This window comes from Populus nigra, chromosome 9 (genome assembly GCF_951802175.1).
Source record: "Populus nigra chromosome 9, ddPopNigr1.1, whole genome shotgun sequence".
NCBI lineage: Eukaryota > Viridiplantae > Streptophyta > Magnoliopsida > Malpighiales > Salicaceae > Populus > Populus nigra.
In genome coordinates, this window is record NC_084860.1 from 1,742,699 (window position 1) to 1,759,587 (window position 16,889).

The following is a 16,889-nucleotide window of genomic DNA, read 5'->3' on the forward strand; positions in this document are numbered from 1 at the left end:
TATCCCAAATGACACGAGTCTTGAGATTTTATGAGCAACCAAATGTTGTCTGTCTCACAAGCCCAAAATAGATGCACGATATTTTTGTCAATTTGAGCTCACCAAAATTCTTAGATTTCCAACCTTTTTATATTAACAAATATGGGAGTAATTCTTAGTACAGGTAAGATTATGGGAACAGCTTATGGGATCAAAACATTACAATATGCCACAAAATATTCTATGAAAAGGCATCATGGCAAGGAAAGACAACCTTCGGAGGACCAGAGCAGCTGGAAAAAAAAAAAAAACTGTCCAATCCCAAAAAATATTTGAAGGAGAGACACCATCAAAGACATCCATGGAGGAACACTATAACAATGAAGCACAAAAATCCTGAAAGATTAAATGTAGAGGCATATGCTTATCCTAATAAATTCCTTTTTCCCCTCAAAACAAGAGAACAGAACAGGTCAACATGAAAACGGGGAAGATCTAACAATTGATGAGGAGGGCATCGATGTTCCGTTTCCCCTTTGGGCCTTTGGTATACCATGATGACACATAATCTCCATACTTAACTTCACGGTACTTAGGCGGGGATGAGTTGCTAGTTAGCTCAAAAGCAGGGGATATTTTCACCGTCTTGGCCGGGTCATGAAAGGTGGCAACTGAGAGCCGTGGACTGCTGGAATTTGTAATGGCTCGATGTTGAGCACTCCTATACTTCCCATTGGTTATAATCTACAGGCAAAGTGTTTCCCATTAAACTTTTGATCAAAGTGTATTTCAACTAAAGCAACAAAATGACCAAACACATGGGTGGCACATTAATGGATATAAGATTTTGTAGAAGGTAAACTGATAAGAGCTCAAATGGAAAATACCCATCACTTTGACCTTTCAAAATCCAACCATTACATAGGAAAGAGCTAAAGTGGAAAAATTTTCTTGTGAAATAGAAGGTAGTTTATACAGGAACCATTGGTTTTGACCGTTTGTTGCGGGCTAAGAATGTGGCAGCATGTTAGTAGAGACTCCACAAGGATAGGTTCAAGATTTCACAACGAACCCACATGATTGCGAAAAGCTTGCAAAATGTTAACTTGCATGAGACATGAGTACATGATAATCAAAATGCATCCTTTTTCCCTCTTGATTTTGTTTTACTATCTAGCATTATTAAGCAAATGCTTCAATTCAATCAGATACATAAACACAGTTCATCCCCTTCCTGTCCAAGTTAGTTAGAAAACAAGGGGAAAAAATTAAGAAAAAACTGCAGTTAAGCCAACAAGAGAACGAAAAAAGCATGTCAATAGCGGAAAATGAAAGCATCAGTAATGGTTCAATTACCTCCATTTGGTCAGCCAATATAACAAGAATAGCATGAGATTGAGGATGGACAGTGATCCACCGAGAGTCTTTGAAAATCTGAAGGCCCCCGACATGGTCTTGGATGAGAAGTGTGATGGCACCCATATCAGAATGGGACTGAAGACCCAGTGTAAGATGCGGTTGAGGACAAGCAGGGTAGTAGCTTATAGTAATGTTTTGATAAAATTCCCCGACAGCATCCTCAATGCAAGAAGTTGGCAGTCCCAGAGACTCTGATATAAGTCCCAACAGCTTCTGTGCAACCAATTTGAGCTCATCACTATAATGTGCAACAACTTGCCTGTAATTGGAAGGGAAGTGAGGCCAGCGAGAAGGGTCGCGGCGAGAGAGTGGTAGGGAATGGTGATCGAAGTAGTCCCTCCAGTCCAAAACAGTTGAGGTTTCAGCTTCAGCTTCAGGGCGCAGCATCTTAGAGCCATACCCCTGAGAAGCAGGAGAATTGGGATCACAGGCATATTTGAGCTTATCTTTGACGGGGCAGTCTTTGAAGAAAGATAACCCTACGCCCCTAATCTGGTCCAGCAAATCAAATGGAACTCCATGGTTGGTAATGTGGAAGGCGCCCCATTGGGCGCAGGCATCACCAATTAGTTTGCAAACAGTATCCCTCTGCTCCGAGGCGAACCCAAAAACATCAATCATGGGGACATTGTCTTCATCACTGTTATCTATTACTGTGAGGTCATCAAGAATGGGCGGTCGTTCCTCAGGGGGCTGGATATATTGGGCTGGCACCTCTGCTATGCCCCCTTCAGAGAGGCTTTGCACTCTCATCATCTGAAAATCCATTCTCTCCTTTTTTCTCTCCTTATTCCTCCAAAATAATTGATTCTAATTTGTTCAGACAAAATGAAATATCCTAATCCAATCCAATCTATCAATTGCAATCAAATCAATTATCAAATATTAGTCTCTTACTTCAAATTTCAACGCAAAAGCCACAAAATGGGTTTTGAATCAAATGGAAAAGTAAAAAAAAAAAACAAGAGAAAATTATAAATTAAACGAGAAAGAAAGAAATCAAATACCAATTCAATCCAAGCTCCTTTCCTTCACATGTTTCTCCACATTCTGTTGAGCTTGCGTGGATCATTAAAATTTGTCAAGAGGGAGAGGTGGAGGGGGTAAGAGAGTGAGGGGAGGATGGATTTATTTGTTGGCTATTGTATATTATTGTCCCTATACATTCTGTAATGTTTCACTTTGATCCTTTTTCGTTTTAACATTACTAATATCAGTTCAGAGAGGTTTTTAATGAAGGTAATTTTGTACCAAAAATATAATTTTCACCTTCTATTTCGATAATATATATTTGTGAAAATTTACATTCTATCCAAGTAAAAAATGATAAAAAATTTCTCACTTATTCAAAAAAATATTTTTAAAATTTTATTTCTTGTTTATCTTTCATTTTTTTAATCTATCTTTTCCATATATTGTAATTATTTAACAGTTATGGCTTCAATACTATAAAATCTTTATTTTCTATAATATTTAACAAGAAACCAAGAGCAAATGCTTGCCGACATGAAACGACAATATTTTTTAAGGCATTCAATAACTAATTAATTAGTTTTGTTTTTTTTAATTAGAGGAACTATTTTATTGGTTTTGCAAAACTAGAAAGGACTAGTTTATAATTTACTCTGCTGGCACGTGTCACCAATTTTGTTTTTTAATATTTACTAAAAAATCAAAGTACCCCAACAACCCGAGACATAGAACTTGTCTCTTTCTTTTTCAATTTTCTCCTTCTTTCCCAATGTCGGGCCTTTATTGCACCTTGTTTGGATGAAATTCAAGGTTAAATTGAAGAGGTCTTAGAGAAATGGGGACTAAATTGAAAAACAAAGGCTTGGGTTTGGGTGAATTGAAAATCAAAACTCAATTGAGAAGTTGTTATAGGTTTAGGGACCAAAGTGATTAGAAAGGAAGAGAAAAGGCTCACACATGCAAACTACGCACCAGCGAGTGGAAGATGTCGAGCCCGTTTGGCTACGCGGTTGTGTTTTAATTAAAACGCAGTTTGCAGCCGTTTGGTAAAAAAAATACACAGTTTACTGTATATGGGCCCTACATATTTATAGCGGTTGAGACGCAGGAAAAGAAAAGGCAGCAAAATGCTGCTTTTTGCCCACTGTGCATGCTAATTGCACTGTTAACTGAATAGTGCAATTAGCATGCACAGTGTATTTTCATGTGAACAGTGTAAAAAAATTGCACTATTCACTTAAAAAACAATGAATAGTGCAATTCACTTACTTATGAGTGAATTACTAATCTTAGATTCTAAGCAACTAAATATAAAAAGATCTAGTTGAAAAGAAACATGAAAATAAAAAAAAATATATTATTTATCCTTAACAAAATAAATTAAATATGATTTAATATTAAAGTAAAAGCTAATATTTGTAGTAAAAGAAAAGGATACATGCAAATATAAATATTTAACTTTGACTGTTATTTTTTAATATATATATATATATTTTTTTATTTATTTTATTTCAAAAGGTTAATTCTGATTACTAGTAATAAACAAATTTTATGTTTATAAATACATCTTGCAAATGAAATTTATATATGCAAAATATACAAGAAAAATTTAAAAACAAATTACAATAATCTCTTTGAAACATTTCAAAATAAGAAAAATAATTAACAAGATTAATTACTATTTTAAAAATAATGAATTAAACAATTTAAAAAAAATAAAAGAGAAGGATACGTTATATTGTAAAAAAAGAGTTAAAAAAGGCCTTTAATTAAAAAATTTTAAAATATTAATAAAGATTAAAAAAAAGTGAGCATGACTAATAAAAACCTTAAGAAATTTATTTTTAATCAAAAAAACCCTTTAATCATTCTAATAAAAATATTAAAAACACCTTACAATAAAATTATACAAACCGACAAATAAATAAAAAAATTGTTGATTAATTCCAATTAAATATTTAAATGAAAAGCTAATATTTTAAGTAAAATTAATATATATATATATATATATATATATATATATATATGAAAATATTACATTGACTCCTTTATATATCATATATTTTTATTTATCTTATTTTAAAGGTTAATTATGATAGTAAATAACAAATAATGTTTTTTTATTAATGCATTTTACAATTTGACATAAATAGGAGCATGCAAATGAAAAATAAAAAAAAATAGTATTCTTACGCCTATATAACAATAATAATACAAATTCATCCACCCACCTGGCTATCTCGATTACCTTAACGCTTCCGCTTCCATGGACTTTAACACGACCTCCAGTCCTCCAATGACTCGCATAAAGCAAAAGCAAAAGGGAAAGGCAATTTTAGTTCAGTGCGTGGAGGGCGGTGGAGTAGCTGATCAAAGTAAAATCTGTCATTTCTTCTTGTTTTTTCCCAGCTATTATCTATCAAGGGTTCAGGGCGGTGGAGTAGCTGATCAACGTAAAATCTCTCACTTCTTCTTTTTTTTTCCCCAGCTATTATCTATCAAGGGCTCAGTACATTTTTTGACTAATTTTTCCAGGTTAGTTATTGCTAATGTTTTAGGGTTTAAATGTAAACCGTCCTTTCTTTCTTTCTGGCTATTATCTAAGCTTCAGTTCGGTTGTTGTTGTTGTTATGATGATGTGATGATGGTGATATTTCAGCTTTGAATTTCGTTGCTAAACCCCTCATTGTCTTAGGATTTAATCGTAATTATGCTATTTATTTATAGGACTAAATCTGAATAATTTCATCAAATCTTGATCTGAATAGTAAAGTAATTATTTTCTGCGTCGTAATAATTAATATTGAGTTAATTAATTATGCGTGCAGAACAGGACATGGATGATTCTGGCGGGAAAAGCATAAACGATTTACCCGATGCTCTTCTTCAACACATACTGTCCTTCCTCGGAACAAAAGATGCTGTTAGAACAAGCATATTGTCTAGGAAGTGGGAGCATCTGTGGAAGTCCCTTTCCAATCTTGAGTTTCATCAATGTTATTTTAAGGCTAAGAGAAAGATTTTCATGAATTCTGTGGAGAGAGTGCTTCTTCTACGGGACTCCTCTAATATAGAAAAATTCACTCTTTCATGTGGAATTGATGATGCGACTCGAACTCGAACTTGGGTTTCTGCTGCAGTAAATCGTAATGTTAAAGAGTTATGTGTCAACTTTTACGAGGGGGAAGAATCAGAATCGTTCGTTTTCCCCCTATGCTTATTTACTTGTGCAACATTAACCAAGTTGAAAATTACTTCACATGGTGTTCTCAGGCTTCCTTCTTCAATCTCTCTCCCGTGTCTAAAGATATTGAGCCTTCAACACGTTGTCTTTCCCGATGAGGACTCAACCCAACAAATATTGAATGTCCGATCCCTCGAGAAGTTGAAGATCCGTTACTGCGACTGGAAGAATCTTAAGGCCATTACCATTTCTGCTCCCAAACTTCGGAGCTTGGACATTTGTGAAATGCATAGGAACGATTTGAGAGGTTCAGATGCTTGTCATGTCATGATTTTTGGAACTGCTTTAACCTTTTTTTCTTTCAGTGGTGGATTTTGGGATGACTATTGCTTATTTAAATCATCATCACTGGTTGAGGCATATTTTGATGTTTATGAATGTTATGAGAGGTCAAGGGAAATTGCCCACCGTGCTTATAAGCATATTGTAGGGCTCTCTACTGTAAAACATTTAACGCTGACACCTGATGTTTTAGAGGTATTTTTGCTTCTCCGTTTTGCATCAGCTTCTATCTGGTCAATGGATGATATTCTTATTTGTATCTGTCACGATCCCTAGCTCTTTCTCTTTCTTTTCTTTCAACTTTTATTTTCTCAATCCAGTTGCTTGAAATGTTCATAAAAAGCCTCTTGATTTTATTTGTGATGCAATATTTTTGTAGGAAATTAATAGTAGCATGAGCATTCTTAGCCTTTAATTCTCCCAAATGTTTTTAATCAATTCAACTAAAAAGTTAAATTTATTAGATAAAGTATTAAAATATAATTTATATTATTTTCTAACTGTTATTAATCCAGAAGACCATTACTGCCACTTGACATTGCTTATAGATGCTTCTTCAATGAAGTGCGTTAAATTTTAAAAATTTTGTTTGTGTTTTTTTTTTCTAGGTTCTAGATTGCGCGCCCGAGCTCTTTGCCCATACACCTACAGTCATGAATCTGACCTCGTTACGATTATCTGAGTCGTTTTTTGATTGTCTTGATCTTCACTACTGTGATACCGTCTGGCACATTCTCTACAGCTCTCCTCATCTTAAAGCTCTTAGTTTCTCCAGTGTAACATCTTGGACTCTTTGATTTCCAAATTAAGTTATCATCAAGCTTTCATGTTTACAAATCTAATGGGTTCACATGATTCTGGTGAATGTGCAGATCGAGCTAAGTGATGAGTTGCCTACAAATTGTGCAAAGGATGACTGGATATTGGAGCCAGTGCCACCTTGCTTCCAGTCATGTCTGAAATGCATTGAGATACGTGATTTCGTAGGTCTTATTGATGAGTTGCATGCAGTTGCCTTGTTGCTGAAGAATGCAATTGCTTTGGATGATATGGTTATTACTTGTAGGACCAGCGGGTCAGAGGCTCAGAGGAAGATTCGCGAGCAGCTATTCGAGCTCCCAGGATGGTCAGAAATTGGCAGGTTAAATTTCGTTTGACTATTTATTTTGGATTAATATACTTCCTTTTATCCTTTTCAACTATAATTAAGAAGGGAAGTTTATTCCTACAATTTTAAAGATTTCTCAATTGATATATTATATAGATTGTTTAACTTAAAGTTTTGCCAATAAACCAACTCTTATATTGATTAATAGTTACTAAAATTATGCTGTATACGATGCCATAGTACTGTCATACTAGTTTGCATGCTTCTTCTCCGTTGGGATTAAATTTTTCTTGAAATTTTTTTTAAAAATGTTTAGTTCATATAAAATTCTTTGATATTGTTATTAAATCTAAAAATATAATATGTTAATTTTTTATTTCATTAAGAAAATCTTTTATTGCAAAATAAAATTTAATATGAATGTTCAATGAAATCAATTGAGAGTTTTTTGTGTTAATAAATAATAACTAATAAGTTGATTTAAAGTAAAAATAAAATCTGAAAGTTGATATGATTTACATCAAAAATTGAGCAGGAAGTTGAGATAAAGATGTATATTAAGATATTTTATCTCATGTCACGTGTAAGGTTGTCAATTTCATTTCATTTAACCCGGAATGGCCGAAACATTCCATACCAATTCAAAAAAGGAAACAAAATGGAACAATTTTCATCTCATTTTAAATCTAGGTTCGTTCCGGATTTTTCGGCTAAATTTCGATCGGAACGTTTCGGTTTCATTCCACATGTCCAATTACGCTCTTGAAAAGCCGTTGAATCAAATTGAACTTTGTTTAATTTAATTAATTAAACCATCCAAGTATAAAAATCTCTTTTTCATTACTATTTTCAATAACAATGATATTAATAATAATATTGAAAATTATTATTACTATTTTCATTAACAATGATATTAATTTTTTAAAATTAGATTTATCACTGATATATATGGTTTATATTCATGTTGTTTTTTTCATATTTATACTTTGTAAGAATTTGAGCAAAATAAAGGATATTTTAGATTCCATTAGCCTTGATAACATTGATCTAACTTTATATTTAAAAAAATTGTGTTAAAACATTTTACTTTCATAATATTTTGATATTTTGTTTAATTTGAATTACTTTAAGTTAAAGATCTATTTAATCTTGATTATTTAGAAATATTTTAAATTTTAAAATTATATTTGTTTGGCATTGTATTTGTATTGCATAATTTATAATTAATTTATCTTTGAATTTGAATTATGTTTGTTGAATGTATGTACATATATGTGTGTGTGAACAATACAATTCTGAAACGGCACGCCGAAACACTTCGAAACTGAAACATTGTATTTCAATTGAAAAAACGAAATACCTACTGAAAAGGAATTGACAATCTTAATAAACTCTTCTAAATTTCTTATTTAATTATAAAACAATTTTCTTTTTGTTAAGGATTTAAGTCATTTAATATAAGTATGAGACACATGTTTCTCATGTTTAAAATCAATTTTTTTTTTATTAATGTACCTTAATTTTATTTATCTTAGTGAAAGCATGTTTTTTTAACTAGAACCATTGTTTTGTTAAAAACAAATTCATAATTGTTAAAGCAAATTATAAATAAATATCAAAACAACATGTTTATATTTTATATATGATTGAAAGCTAAAAATAATAAAATAAAAATTGCTAAAAATTTAAGATTGTACTTAATTTTTTATTGTGTTTGATATTTCAGTCCATTATCTTTTAATTTGATAATTTTATTATAGTTTCAAAACAAATTTAAGTTAATTAAATCTAAAATTGAATCATATATTAATTTGAAATTCATATTCAATATTTTTATTTCCAATATTTAGGGTTATTTCCATGTCTTATTTACTTTTAAATCTAATTTGAGATTGAATTTGCTGGATTAGACGGTGTTTGATAATAATTATCTTTTAACAAAATGAACAAACTATATTATTTGATTTTTATTTCCAATATTTGATAAAATCTGTTTAAATTAATTATATAAATTGGATTTTGATCTTACCACCATCCTATATTATTTGATTACAAATTCAGCTCGTGCTATGTTCGGAGGGTTTTTATTCTCGGTTGACCTAAAAATATAAAATAAGATGGAGAGACACTCCACCGCCGTTGAGCCCCAGAGTGGCATCTCCTCCAAGAGCCAGTGAAGCTGTGAAAGTATTTAAATCACCGATTTATTGATTTCGGACGATGTCGTTTAGTCCCCGGCCTCTTGGTTTCCCGAGGAAAACCAGGAACGCTGTCGTTTCCATCCACCAGCGACTCCTCGAAAGAAACAAGGCAATTAATCTCAAACCGCGGACCAAGAAAATTACCATGTCGCTTAATTTATATCATCGATTGATTGATTTCGGAGTGGCAAATGGAGATAAAATTGATTTTGCTTGGATACGACGTCGCTTAGTCACCGGGCTCTTCGTTTCCCGAGGAAAACCAGGAACGCTGTCGTTTCCATCCACCAGCGAATTCCTCGTAAGAAACAAGGCAATTAAATCTCAACCGCAGACCAAGAAAATTACCCTTTCCAATCCTCAATCAATTACCCATTAATCATCCTTTTTTCTTTTTGTTTTTTTAATTTAATTTCTTTCTAATTGGATCGTTTCCTTTATTTGGATGCTAAAATTGGGAGCATAAAATAAAGGAAATTAAAGGGAAATAGAAAATAAAAAAAATACCCTCAACTTTATTTTTCTTAATATTTAAAATCTCTACACCAAATTAGAAAGAAATAAAAAAAAATTGATTGAATATTGCTCATGGAATCCTCTAAAAAATCGTTTTTTAAAATTTTATTTTGTTTTTCTCATAAATATATCTAAATAAAGAAAACCCTCACTTAATTTCCTTAAACCAAACAAGAAATTTAATTCCCTTTATTTTCCTTCTTTTTCTCACTTCAGTTTAATTGCCATATAAAGGCAACTTCTCATGTCCTGCCCTGGCTACCACCTCCAAGTTATTATCAAAACGAAGAACACAAGACCTCACTCTCGGCTTCTGTTTCTACTCCTTGGTATTTCTTCATCTCGACTACAAATCCTTCTACTTCTCTATCGTTAGGTTTTTTTTTTTTTTCTTTTATTTTCTCCTTACATGGTTTTGCCATTCAAAACGTCCCATAACCTACCTTTCAAGGCATTTTATATTAACATGAGAAAAACATATTTTGCATGTTTAATTTATGAGTTGTTTATTTGAATTTTCATTACATTCTCTTCTTTTTGATAAATTATTTATGTTAAAGACGACTAATATAAAATCATTCGTTTGAACATCAATTGAAATGTTTTTTTTTAATAGAATATTAGAGTTGTAATGACTAAAGAATTATAAGTCTGAAGTCTGAACCACTGCATGCTGCGCTATTATCTTAAAATAATCTTAAATACGAGATAATATGAGTTTGTTGGTAGATTGCTGTCCATAGAAAGATGAATAAATTATTGAACAAGATTTAGCGAAGGTGAATTTGTTGCAATAGATATGTTGCAAGATATCACGTAACTGTGGTCAAATCTGTTTTTATCTTGCCTAGGCTGCTGGTTTAATTTCATCTAATCTCCATTCTTTTAGCGTTAAATGTGCAAAAAACTGAATATATTCATGTTCCCGTGTAATAGTTAATATATTCATGTTACTGTGCTGAAGTCAAGTTGATTTTGGAATGTATTGAGTCCTGATGATCAACCTGACGGTTCATTTCATGCATTAGGCGAAGTCTAGACTATGAAGGCCAGATCTTTGACTCGCAAAACCAAAAGAAAGAAGTTGAAGGCAGAAAAGGAAACCGATTCTGGTGAAAAAAGCATTGGGAATTTACCTGATGCTATTCTTGAACATATCCTGTCGTTCCTCTCGACAGCAGGTGCTGTTAGAACCAGCATATTATCAAAGAAGTGGCTACATCTGTGGAAATCCACGACCAACCTCACGTTTTTTGGTCTGAAATCTCCCAAAAGAAAGCTCTTCATGGATTTTGTGGATAGGGTTCTTGCTCTTCGTGGTCCTTCTAATATTGAACAATTCTATCTCTCATGTGAAGTCAAGGACGATCCATCTCGGGTTGGTACATGGATTTCTGCCGCTGTGAATCGTAACGTCAAGGATTTATATCTCGAACTTCGTGATTTCGAAGCATCGTTTGTTTTGCCTCATTGCTTATTTAACTGCGAAACATTGACAGAGTTGGAAATAAATATGCCATATATTCTCAAGCTTCCTTCTTCAATATCCCTCTCATGTGTGAAGATATTGAACCTCTATGAGGTTATCTTTACTGATGACCACTCAACCCAGCAACTATTCAGTCTCCCAAACCTCGTGGAGTTGGAAATACATGAGTGCAATTGGATGAACCTCGTGGCTGTCAGCATTTCTGCTCCCAAACTTCAGAGCTTGGACATACATGAACCTTGTCAGAGCAGTCCGGCTTCTTTAGGTGGATGTCATGTCAGGATTTTTCGAACTCATCTCGCCGATTTTACTATCATCGGCACACTTTCAAATGACTATTGCTTATATGAATCTTCTGTGGTCGAGACATGCATTTCTATTTTTTCCGCTGCTGACAAACCGAGGCAAACTGCCTACCGTGCCTCTAAACTCCTTGAAGGAATTTCTAGTGCTCAATCCTTATGTCTAACAACTAATGTTGTTGATGTGTGTTTGCTTCCCCTTTTCCCTTAAGCTCCTATGTGATCTACGGGCCTCACAGGTGTGATGCAGTTTTTTCTTTATTCGCAGGTTCTGGATGACGCGCCTGAGCTGCTCGCTTTCCCGCTTGAATTTAGGAACTTGACCTCTTTATTGTTTGAATCAGAGGAGTCAAATCTTCATAGTGATGGATTTTGGCACATCATCTACAACTCTCCTCATCTTATAGCTCTTCAGTTTTATGGGGTAACTCTCTGCACTTTACAAGTTTCCACTTCTCGCTGTCAAGTTCCATATTTGTGACTTCAATCAGTTATTGAATCACGATGAAAGTGTAGGTCAGCATGCCTAAGGTTCCTTCAAATTGTCGAGAAGATTGGACATTGGACCCATCTCCACCTTGTTTCCTGTCATGTCTCAAATTCATTCAAGTCGGAAGATTTGGTGGTGATGAAAAGGAGCTGGATGCAGTTGGCTTTCTTTTAAAGAATGTTACAGCTTTAGAATCTATGGATATAATTTATTCTGGTTCTGCGCGTAGGGATCAGGGTGTAGACAAGACGAACGAGATTCATCAACAGCTACTTGCCCTCCCTAGATGGTCAGAGATCGGCAATATCAATTTCGATTGAGCATTTTCTGGTCATATTGATTGCACACAACTTTTCCAGTTGTCCAAATTTGAACTTCGAAGGGCACGAGGGTATATGATTTTTAGTCACTTGGTTGTAGAACGCAGTTGAATTGTTTCTACTGCACATGTTTCAACTTTTGGAAATCAAGTTCCATTTACTGGAGAACTGATTCTTGTACCCTAACCATTCTGATGACACTTCAACTTGGGTGAAATTTGATTATTATTTTTTGGATGATCAGTTTTTCTTTTATTTTATTCATTGGAAACTACTGGTAGAAATTGCTTTTGGATGATCAGTATAATTTTGTAGCGCAAAAGAAAAGTATCAAATTGACAAAAACTAGCATCATGCTGACTATCGTTTGTATCATTTTCATAATTTGAATCACCATCATCATCACTGTCCATCTCATCTATTATTTTCAGTTCTCTTGCATGGGAGCATCAATGCAAATAGCCTGCACATTCTCCCATCTGCAGTCATGTATCATCTGCTCCTCTGTAAGCGAACAACATGAGAAAAGCCGCTGTGTGGAGTAAATTTCAAGTGAAACAGCATTCCAAAGTTTCAATGTTTTGAGACTCGAAAGAAATATATGAGAAGGAAGCTTGTGATCAGATTTCATATCTATACTCAACATAGTCAGTGATTCACTGGTATACAAACAAGGAGGCAACTCGAAGGTTTCTTCGACTTCTTTAAGCCAAAGATTGATGCTTTGAACCTTATGGCTCAACTACAGTAAATATTCACCTGTTGATTCAATACACTAGCTCCCTTCAAGTCCTGTAGATCCCCGTTGCCATCACCAGAGGGCAAGGCAATGAGAAGATTCTTCAATTTAGTTTTTATTCAATTTAGTTTTTTAATTTTTTTTTTTTTCAATTTAGTTTTTATTCTTTTGATTTTTATTTTTTTCCTTGATCTTTTTGTTAAAGTTTTATTTATTTTCAATTTCATTATTCAATTAAAGTTTATGGTGTATTATTTTTTAAATTTGACACTCTTTATTTTGATTTGTCTTTTAATTTGTTTTTTATTTTGATTTTCACCCTCATTCTTTTAATTATAATTGTTTATTTTAAACCCTTTCGTGTGATTGATTTTTCTTTTTGATTTCACCCTTTAACATTTAATTGGCTAGAAATTAAACTACGTAATTTTTTTTATTTATTATGCTTCCAATCTAATGATTCAGGTTATAAATTTAAAAAGTTAATGCAGGTCGATATATCTTGGTAAATGTTTCATGTTGCGAAATTAAATATTTTGATGTACGTTTGTTTCTAAATTTTTTTAGTTTTGCTTCTGGTTATTGGTAATGATTTTTTAGCTTATTTGCACAAATAATTATTAATTTATTTAATTATTAGAATTTTTAAATATAAATCACATATCACACCACTATGAGTTGCAAATAAATGCAAAAGAAAAGAGAAAATTTCTTTAAGAAATACATTTTTAACTCAAGAGTTTAAATCATTAGAATTCTTTTAAATATTCATTTTAATTGCCACAAAAATAAATAAAATTAGGTTTTTGAAATGTTTCCTCGTGCATATTAACCAGATATATCTAAAATAACAGGTAAATCTAACAAAAGTTTTGTATTTTAAAGTGGAAGGTTTTAGAACACAACATTTATTGGCTTTCCTTTCTAACTAATGAAATAGAAAAACAGAAAGCTTTATATTCCCAAGAAACAAACAATAATTATTAAACAAGTTTTCTCAATTTTTCAGGAATTATTTCAATAAAATCGAAAATCTTTTTCCCAAAAGTAATTAGATTAATTTCAATAAGTGATTGATTTTGGTGAATGGAGCCCAAACCCAACCCATGAATTTACAGTCCTTACTATTGACACAAAAAAGAAGAAGAAAAAAGAGCAGAATTTTCAGCCCAAACTAACAAGAGGAAACAAAGTAGAAATTCCTCAGATTTGAGAATTTCAGCCATCGCAGGTATCCCGCTGTCCAGCCCCCCTCCTCTCATGGCTTCACCGTCTGATCTCACCAACCCGTGAGTTTTATTTGCCGGAGACATGTGTATGAGTCCATAGGTTATGTAAATGCTTATATATTATTGCTGAATTGATTTTATTTATGAATCTGATGAAGGGAGGCGGCAGCAGCGATTAGAAGGAAAAAAAATGGACCCCCGATCAAGTTCTTGGTTCCTCTTGTCTATGCTCCTGTTCTTCCTCTAAGTAAGCTTTTTTATGTTTCTTGAAAAAGGGAACTTTTTTATGTTTCTTGAAATGGGTTTGTCCATTTTCGTGTTTAATGACGAGTTTGTTTGTTTTTTTAATATTTTCAGTTCGACTCACCCTGCGTAAGAATCCTGTTGTAAGGGACCGTCTTTTCACGGCTGTCTTGGTTGGTGCTTTTGCTCATGGCTTTTACTTGGTGTATCCTTTTTGTTTTTCTTGTTCTTCCGTAATGCAATTTGATTCTGGTGCTATGTGATTCTGGCTTGCGAATGTTTGAGCAGTCATATCATTGTGTTGAATGCCTTAATATGCTCATTTTGGTCCTTAAATTTATTGCTTCTCAATGACTGTGGCCTTCGTTTGAAGGGTTCCTATTTCTTGGTTTATATTTTATTTGAGAAAATAGAATGGATACAAGGAGTGGAAGGTAGAGCGTCTTGCATAAAAATTGCAATAAAATTATATATAAACCTTCGTTTCTGGTATTTGGTGAGTAATGGAAGTAGATGGAAGAAAGATATGGAGTTTAATTTCAGGTAATTTTTGTTACAATGTTAAGTCAGATATGTGGTATTTTGTATGCTGTCATACTACTCTTGAATTGGAGTTAATAGTTGTAGAAGCTGTTACACCATCGTGATTCAGGGTAGTATAGATGGATGATTCATAGCATTTTGTGATTCAGGGTAGTATAGATGGATGATTCATAGCATTTTGTGATTTTGCTGCTAAATCCTGAATATTTAGAATCTTTTACTAGGCTTATATGGGGAGGTTATAAGAAGTTAGGGAATCTGATATTGGGGGGTGGCTATTACAGATGTTTAAGCTGAAAAACTCTGAAGGATGTGTTATTAGTGAACAAGAAGATACACTTGCATAGTTTTATTTTGTGGCTTTGCCATCAAATATTATGTATTGGAATACATTTCTGTTTATGAGGCTCTCTATCGGAATTGGTTGCTGACTTGCTGGATAGGCAAATTCCATTGTAGTACTCTCTGTTTGGTAATGCAGTTGCAGTGCATTTGAAATTGCTTTTCAAAGTGTGTCGTAAAAGCATCAAAATCAATGCCTTTTAGGTGTGTTTAGATGGTTTTGATGTGAAGATGTTAAAACCATTGAAAAACACCTAAAAAAACTATCAATTGATACCCTTTTCAGTTGAAAAGCACCCACACCACTTTACCAAAAACACTTAATTGCACTTTTGGCAAACTGTATAGTGTTTAGTCAGAATCTTATGCTGTAGTTGTACAGATAATTCCTCTAGATAATCTGGTTCTTTGACGGTCACAAAACATCCATTTCATGGTCTTTTGCAGTTTAATGTTGTCCACTTTTGGTTCTTTCCATGCTCCACTGGGTATATGTGAATGAGTACATGAGAACTATGGAAGATTTCTGCGAATGAGTTCATGGAAATTACTACGGCAAATCAAGCCTTTGAAAAGAAAATGGAAACAAGGCCAATCTCCTAACTTAGTATGCATATTTCCTTTTCTTTTTGAAAAACTGTCTGAACCAAAATGTCATTGCTGATGGCAAAGTATAATGCAGAGTATGATATGCTGCATTTTATATGATTATGATTATTTTCTTTTTCCTGAATTCATAACAGCTTAATTCAACAATTTTCTCTTTATCACTCCAGTGAAAACTGGCATGCAGACCTTTTGGGCAATCTGTCTTGACCATTAGAGTCTGAGGTCTGTAGTGTCTATGTGGTTGCCTGCCCATCATCAATTAGATTGCAGCCAATTAGAAGCAAATAAGATGCATTTTGATAGTGAAATTATAAACAATTGTCTATGTTTGCTAGTGTAGAAAACATTACTCTTCTTTTGCCTTCTATATTACTTTGTTGGGTTTCCTTGATATATGTGTTCAGAACAGATATATATGACAGCGAAAGTAAGTGAATTTCAACTCCCTTTGAGAAGTTGAAGTCTTAGTGTTTGCTCATCCTCTACGACTTCCATTGGTTCATCACAAATGGAATAGCAGCCAGATGTTCTCATGATACAACAACTTACAAACAATTTAGATTTTGTTCATCCTTTTTTATTTTTCAAACATCGATTGCTTCTGAAGCCCCTGTGATGGGGCTAAATTTAAGCACTGTATCTTTCAGTTGTTGTTTGACAGAAATAATTTCAGCCTAAAAGGTTGGTTTTGTTATTGCTGTGGTTTTGTTATTGCTGCAGTAAAATCTCATTTTTGGTTTTCGGACATCTGAAGCCTGAAACATTTTTATTACTTGACCTGTGCCTCCTTGAATGCAGTTTTAGATTTTCTTTCAATTTCTGAAATCAAAGGTCAAAGATATGAGCTGTTAACCACCGTTGG

The 16,889-nt window shown here is 33.3% G+C and overlaps 4 protein-coding genes across 5 annotated transcripts; 3 read left to right on the plus strand and 1 right to left on the minus strand.

Annotated features, from left to right (window-relative positions):
- Window positions 1–169: 169 nt before the first annotated feature.
- Window positions 170–2,509, minus strand: LOC133703066 (jasmonate-induced oxygenase 1). The gene is made up of 2 exons (XM_062127470.1): window positions 1,336–2,509; window positions 170–723 (listed from the first exon to the last, which is right to left on the minus strand). Exons 1-2 carry the CDS (start codon window positions 2,164–2,166, stop codon window positions 475–477), a joined length of 1,080 nt encoding a protein of 359 aa, XP_061983454.1. The 5' UTR covers window positions 2,167–2,509; the 3' UTR covers window positions 170–474.
- Window positions 2,510–4,621: 2,112 nt separating this feature from the next.
- On the plus strand, window positions 4,622–7,175 carry LOC133703065 (F-box/LRR-repeat protein At3g26922-like). Of its 2 annotated transcripts, XM_062127469.1 has the most exons (5): window positions 4,622–4,745; window positions 4,859–4,905; window positions 5,199–6,091; window positions 6,505–6,672; window positions 6,769–7,175. In XM_062127469.1, exons 3-5 carry the CDS (start codon window positions 5,207–5,209, stop codon window positions 7,051–7,053), a joined length of 1,338 nt encoding a protein of 445 aa, XP_061983453.1. In that variant the 5' UTR covers window positions 4,622–4,745; window positions 4,859–4,905; window positions 5,199–5,206; the 3' UTR covers window positions 7,054–7,175. The 2 variants fall into 2 exon arrangements, with proteins under 2 accessions (XP_061983453.1, XP_061983452.1); XM_062127468.1 differs by having other exon boundaries at window positions 4,664–4,905.
- Window positions 7,176–10,763: 3,588 nt separating this feature from the next.
- On the plus strand, window positions 10,764–12,322 carry LOC133703064 (F-box protein At3g59000-like). The gene is made up of 3 exons (XM_062127467.1): window positions 10,764–11,696; window positions 11,781–11,936; window positions 12,029–12,322. Exons 1-3 carry the CDS (start codon window positions 10,764–10,766, stop codon window positions 12,320–12,322), a joined length of 1,383 nt encoding a protein of 460 aa, XP_061983451.1.
- A 1,700-nt stretch (window positions 12,323–14,022) lies between these two features.
- LOC133703017 (uncharacterized) lies at window positions 14,023–16,799 on the plus strand. Its single transcript, XM_062127403.1, has 4 exons — window positions 14,023–14,350; window positions 14,449–14,537; window positions 14,648–14,738; window positions 16,432–16,799. The coding sequence occupies exons 1-4, from the start codon at window positions 14,322–14,324 to the stop codon at window positions 16,460–16,462; spliced, it is 240 nt and encodes a 79-aa protein (XP_061983387.1). The 5' UTR covers window positions 14,023–14,321; the 3' UTR covers window positions 16,463–16,799.
- Window positions 16,800–16,889: the final 90 nt, after the last annotated feature.